We start from the raw sequence: 6,535 nt of genomic DNA, 5'->3' as shown, positions 1-6,535 counted from the left end.
AGTGAATTGGTGGGTTTTTGTTAAATGTGAGCCAAAATCATCACAATTAAAAGAACCAAAGACTTAAACTACTTCAGTCTGTGTGCATTGAATTTATTTAATACACAAGTTTCACAATTTGAGTTGAATTACTGAAATAAATGAACTTTTCCACGACATTCTAATTTATTGAGATGCACCTGTATTTTCAGCGTGTTTCTTAATAGCTTCTCATCGGTTTCATTCTCGCAGGCCACTTTGGGTCATCTGTTGCCTCCTACTTCATTTTCCTGCGGTGGATGTATGGATTAAACCTTGTTCTCTTTGGTTTTGTGTTTGGACTTGTTGTTATTCCAGAGGTGAGATGTGATGCTAATGTCTTTGTTAATACACCTTTTATACAATGTACACCACCTACACTACCTATATTTTTTAAAATATAATTTATTCTTGTGATGGCAAAGCTGAATTTTTTTTGCATCTTTAGTGTCACACGATACTTTAGAAATCACTCTTATATACTGTTTTGGTGTTCAAGAAACATTTATTATTATTATCAGTGTTGAAAACAGTTGTGCTGCTTAATATTTTTGTGGAAACCGTGATACAGTTTTCCAGGTTTCTTTGACGAAAGGTCGAACAAACAGCATTTAATATGAAATACTAAATCTTTTATAACAATATGAATGTCTTTTTACTGTCGCATAAAATTGAATGCGTCCTTGCTGAATAAAAAAGCTACACTAATGCAATCTGTGTCTTTCTCTCTGTAGGTACTGATGGGCATGCCTTATGGCTCCATTGCCAGAAAAACAGTTCCCAGAGAGGAGCAGGACAGTGCCATGGACTTCTCTGTCCTGTTTGAGTTTGGAGTAAGGGTTTTTTACAACGGATTCTGTGTAAAAGAGGTTGTAAGGTTGCTGTTGTCTTATTTGGATTATACCTTTTGCTTTTTTACAGGGTTATTGCAAGTACTCCATTATGTTTTATGGTTATTACAATTATCAGCGAAGTATTGGATTGCTGCAGTTCCGGTTACCCCTGTCATATCTTTTAGTTGGACTTGGGATATTTGGCTACAGTCTAATGGTGGTAATCAGAACGTAGGTCTAATGACTACATTTGCAGTTCTGTGAAGCATTTTACTCACTGACAATGCTCTGATAATCGGCTGATAATGTGGACCCTCTTTCTTTCTTTTTTAAAATCACTTTCCTTCTTCTAGAATGGCAAGAAATGCCAATGAAGGAGGAGATGGAGCAGAGGATGGTGCCTTCACCTTCTGCTGGAAGCTGTTCACTAGCTGGGATTTCCTTATAGGAAATCCAGAAACAGCTGACAACAAGTTTGCCTCCACCACCACAAGCTTCAAGGTAAATGACATTAATAGTATCAAAGAATGGTGCACTATGCTAAGACAAAAACGTATTGTTGGGTCTGTGTAGACTGATCTAAAACCATGTCTTATTCCCTCAGGAGTCTATAGTGGATGAGCAGGAGAACCTAAAGGATGAGAACATTCACCTGCAGCGTTTTCTACGTGTCCTGGCAAACCTTCTCATCCTGTGCTGCTTGGGTGGGAGCGGATACCTCATCTACTATGTGGTCAAAAGATCTCAGGAGTTTGCCAAAAAGGACAGGAATGAATTGTCATGGCTTCAAAAAAACGAGGTACCCCTTTTCTTTTGCCTTTTAATTGCCTTAAAAAAAAAAGAATTCTGAAACTCTGTTTTCTCTTCGCTCAGGTTGAAATTGTGATGTCACTGTTGGGCTTGGTGTGTCCACCTCTGTTTGAGGTTATAGCTGAGCTGGAGAACTATCACCCTCGAATCGCCCTAAAATGGCAGCTGGGCAGAATCTTCGCCCTCTTTCTGGGCAACTTGTACACTTTTCTGTTTGCGCTGTTTGATGAAGTCAATGCAAAGGTATGACGATAAATAGATGGTCTAGTAACCATAAACATAGTAAAAAGGGGATATTACTCTACTTAAGAGTTTTGGGATGAACCAAGTGGTTATTACTAATCCCGTAATATTTTATGTGAATCATTTCTCTGGTATTATATGTTCACAGCTTGAAAATGAGAAGGAGATAAAAAATGAAACCATCTGGGCTCTTAAAGAATACTATGCCAACTACACCTTATACCATAATGTCACAGAAAACATTCCCCCTCCAAACATCTCCCCAGCTGATGTCATCAGGGGTCCTTGCTGGGAGACAGAAGTTGGCATTGTAGGTACCGTCAGCACCAGCATCACCATCACCAACCTATCATAATCAGAGCTGGGTAGATTACTTACAAATTGTAATCAGTTACTGATTCCAAATAACATAATCCATTACATTACACATTTCAGGTAATATAATCAGACTACTTTTAGATTACTTTTGACCTAACTTGTTTATCACATTGATTTAAATAGGATAATCTTGTACCATATTGATATAAAAATACAAAGAGTAAGAAAATGTATTCCATTCATTGTAATTAACATTCACGTATCAGATATGGTACTTGTAGGCTTAAAATGTACCGTTTTCTTTCCTCACAGGAGTTTGTGAAGCTCACCGTATCTGATATTCAGGTGACATACCTGACCATTCTGATAGGGGACTTCTTACGAGCCGTGATTGTGAGATTCCTCAACTATTGCTGGTGTTGGGATCTGGAAGCTGGCTTTGTAAGTTCATCCTTACACCCTGCTGTTATTCAAGTTACTCACATTACACTGTGCAACCAAGCCTTAGTCCATAAAACAGGATGACCTCTGTCGGACGCACTTTTGTAGTTTTTAAGCTTAGTTCTTGGCCTTTTTTGCGATACAGGGTAGATGAACAACCTGGATACAACCTGACTGCGTTTGTTATGTCACGTTAAAGGGATAGTTCACCCAAAAATGAAAATTTGATGTTTATCTGCTTACCCCCAGGGCATCCAAGATGTAGGTGACTTTGTTTCTTCAGTAGAACACAAACAAAGATTTTTAACTCAAACCATTGCAGTCTGTCATTCATCGTGACGATACATTGATGTGTAAAGACACGAAACGATTGGTCTGTGCAAGAAACTGAACAGTATTTATATCGTTTTTTACCTCTGATTCACCGCAACGTCCGAACTGTCCTGAGCATGTTCTCAACAGCTGGCGCGTGACGCGTCTTCTTCTTCTTGCGTTACGGCAGATCGCAGACTTATAAGTGCATTACCGCCACCTCTCTCTCAAATGGACCATTGACACTCCTAATTGAGATTGTAGATAGAGTGTCCATTTGAGAGATAGGTGGCTCAGGACAGTTCGGACATTGACGGTGAATCAGAGGTAAAAAAAAAGGATATAAATACTGTTCAGTTTCTTGCACAGACCGATTGTTTTGTGTCTTTACACATCAATGTATCGTCACGAGCCGCAGGGTTTAATTTGGTTTTGTTTGTATATGTTTTTTTGACTCTCTAAGCCGTGATTCCCATTCACTTCCATTATAAGACTGACAGACTACAACGGTTTGAGTTAAAAATCTTCGTTTGTGTTCTACTGAAGAAACAAAGTCACCTACATCTTGGATGCCCTGGGAGTAAGCAGATAAACATCAAATTTTCATTTTTGGGTGAACTATCCCTTTAAGTATATGCTCTATATGGCTTTGCCCTGTTGCCCTCACTTTCCTGTCACTCGATATAGGTAACATACTACTCACTCATCCGAGGTCAACTGAACACCATGAGAAGGTGGCAGGATAGGTGATAGGGCTGCTTTACAACCAAAGTCACAGAGAGACACACTACACCATTCAGGGCACTTAATTACAGGGAGAGGTATCTTTTACTGTGACATTTATTTCCGTGTTGTCATTTACGCATATCTGTGTGTGTGTGTTTGTGTTTCTGCAGCCGTCTTATGCAGAATTTGACATCAGTGGTAATGTGCTTGGGCTCATCTTTAATCAGGGAATGATCTGGTGAGTAAGAGTGAAAACATATCATCTCTGTGATGGGCAATGTGATGATTTCACATATGTCTGTTTTCTAGGATGGGTGCATTCTACGCACCTGGGCTGGTGGGCGTAAATGTGTTGCGTCTGCTGAGCTCCATGTATTACCAGTGCTGGGCTGTGATGGCCTGTAACGTTCCCCACGAGAGAGTGTTCAAAGCCTCACGCTCTAATAACTTCTACATGGGACTGCTCCTCCTCGTCCTCTTCCTCAGTCTCATGCCTGTGGTCTACACCATTATGACCCTGCCACCGTCCTTTGACTGTGGACCCTTCAGGTAGCTCCTGAACATTCATGTTGCTAATCCTAAATAAGCCAAAAAAGTGAAAAAGTACAGAATGCCTCAACTGCAATAAATTATTCCTTAAGTCAGGAAGAATAGATTTATTGTCCCTATTTATTTATTTATTAAATATGGAAGCCCATTTCCACCACATGAATAAAAGTTGGTCTTTGTTATATCATAATTATTAAATTAAATGTTGAAATTATGAGAAAAAAGGTCATAATTATGAAATAAAAAGTCAAAATCATAAGATAAAATGTCGAAATTGTCAAACTAGGTCATGAGATAAAAAGTCTAAATTAAAGTACTAAAGTCATAATTATAAGATAAAAAGTCAAAAGTATGACATTTTAGGTCATGACATAAAAAGTTCACATACTGTGTCATAATTATGACAAAAATGTTGACTTTTAGCTTATAATTAGGACTTGGTATGTCCTGATTTTAACTTTTTATTTCATAATTAGGACATTTGATCTCATATTTATTTCTTTATCTCAATTATGATTTACAAAAGCATGGTTTTTTATGGGGCTTCCATAATTAAAGGCAAAATCATACAGGAAATCTTATAAAATACTTGTTATAAAAAGCCAAAAGTGATTAAATAAACAAACAAAAAAATGTTTGTCATTTGCAGGTTATTTGGAACAAATATGTCTTAAAATGTTACAAAAACATATTGCTACAGTATAACAAGATTGTTTCATGTTGCTCCCTCAGTATGGAATAAAAATAATAATTTTTTTTAATTGTCATAAATTTTTTGGATCCGCAAAAAAAAAAAAATCGTAGTTTTCTAAAAGGCCTAAACTGTGAAATATTTCAATTTTGAATAATGTTGAATAACGAATGTCCTGAGCAATATGAGATCCATGTCTCTCCACAGTGGTAAAGATCAGATGTATGATGTGATCATGGAGACTATAGAGAAGGACTTGCCACCTTTTATGGCTGACATCTTCAGTTATGCATCCAACCCAGGCCTCATCATGCCTGCAGTTTTACTCATGGTGTGAGTAGTCACCTAATCACCAAAAGTATAAAGATAAATGTTATATTCTTTAGCTTTTAATAAAACGATCTGTCTGTCTTGTCTCTGACAGGTTGGCTATTTATTATCTGAATGCTGTGTCCAAAGCATATCAGAACGCTAACATGGACTTAAAACGCAAAATGCAAATGGTTGGTAAATATTTTTTGTAAATGATGGCAAAGTTGTCTGACATCAGCAGTGTCAGCAATTGGTTGTTATTTTCTGCTCCATCATTAAGCAAAGAGATGAGGAGAAGAACAGGAGGAACAACAAGGACAGCACTAACCAGGTGATGAAAGACCTGGAGGATCTTCTGCCCAACAAGTCCCTGATTCCCCCGCCATCTGCTGAAGAGACTGGTCAGTGGGCTGAACAACACGTTCAACTAGTCACGACTTGTTTCTTTTGCTGTGTTTTTACAGACATTGTAGGAGACACCTCCAGACTCCTGAAATCTTCAAACTTGAATGTGTGTCTTCATTCCCAATGAAGTTCCTGTTGCTGTGATAAACTTCCCATTTTTATTACAGAGAAACCAGCTGACCAGCTCAGCAAGTCACCAAAGGTGACAGGCAAACCAGGTGCTGCAGCCACTGGGAAAGGGGTACATGTTCAGAAGGATGTGTCTTTGGCGGCTGCAAATCCCCGAGCTCCAGTGACTCGTCCGCCAGGTCCCAGGCCACCCGGGCCTCTGCCAGGTAATGCCCGCGGACCTCCACCGGGTCAAGGGATGGGAAGAGGGAGAGGTGGACCACCACCACGAAGATAGTGCATGAAGAATGCACAAACACTGTTTCTTTTTGTACTAGATACTAAATTTGGAACCAAATCAAATTTACACAATGAGGATGACCTGTAGTTAATATTTGTATGTACAATGTAAATATTTTTGTGTAAAATGTATTTGTATGCGGTTTTAATATGTGCAATAAAAGGTTTATGGCTGTACATGTCTGTGGTGGTTTATTTATCAAATTAATTCCATTGTTGCAAACAGATCGGGATTCTAGGATGAAATAAATACATAAGTTTTCCCAATGGGATTCCCTTATTATGATCCCCCTTTTGTGTTGGACACTTTGATAGTTTCCAAAATGACTTAAAATAAAGAAAAAAATTGTAAAAAGAATATTTTCAAGGATCAAGATGAAACCTGAAAACATGAATTAAACCTTTAATTATAACCTATACTTTCAGTTTCACTGAAAAAAGACATTTAAATGCAACATTGTACATATAT

The 6,535-nt window shown here is 38.1% G+C and overlaps 1 protein-coding gene across 1 annotated transcript in view; it reads left to right on the top strand.

The window, feature by feature from the left end:
* The window catches only part of tmc2b (transmembrane channel-like 2b), a 10,127-nt gene extending 4,009 nt beyond the window's left edge, over positions 1 to 6,118 (top strand). The window contains exons 6-18 of the mRNA XM_016466917.1: positions 753 to 851; positions 940 to 1,082; positions 1,205 to 1,352; positions 1,456 to 1,650; positions 1,725 to 1,904; positions 2,053 to 2,214; positions 2,535 to 2,663; positions 3,872 to 3,939; positions 4,011 to 4,250; positions 5,149 to 5,274; positions 5,366 to 5,444; positions 5,534 to 5,654; positions 5,826 to 6,118. Of these exons, the coding sequence (XP_016322403.1) occupies positions 753 to 851; positions 940 to 1,082; positions 1,205 to 1,352; positions 1,456 to 1,650; positions 1,725 to 1,904; positions 2,053 to 2,214; positions 2,535 to 2,663; positions 3,872 to 3,939; positions 4,011 to 4,250; positions 5,149 to 5,274; positions 5,366 to 5,444; positions 5,534 to 5,654; positions 5,826 to 6,064 (1,929 nt within the window). The 3' untranslated portion in view covers positions 6,065 to 6,118. The remainder of the gene's footprint in view (positions 1 to 752; positions 852 to 939; positions 1,083 to 1,204; positions 1,353 to 1,455; positions 1,651 to 1,724; positions 1,905 to 2,052; positions 2,215 to 2,534; positions 2,664 to 3,871; positions 3,940 to 4,010; positions 4,251 to 5,148; positions 5,275 to 5,365; positions 5,445 to 5,533; positions 5,655 to 5,825) is intronic.
* Positions 6,119 to 6,535: the final 417 nt, after the last annotated feature.

The sequence above is a fragment of the Sinocyclocheilus anshuiensis genome, unplaced genomic scaffold (genome assembly GCF_001515605.1).
Source record: "Sinocyclocheilus anshuiensis isolate Anshui unplaced genomic scaffold, SAMN03320099.WGS_v1.1 scaffold508, whole genome shotgun sequence".
Classification (NCBI taxonomy): domain Eukaryota; kingdom Metazoa; phylum Chordata; class Actinopteri; order Cypriniformes; family Cyprinidae; genus Sinocyclocheilus; species Sinocyclocheilus anshuiensis.
Note: the sequence above shows the minus strand (reverse complement) of the source record. Positions and strands in the feature narration are given on the sequence as shown.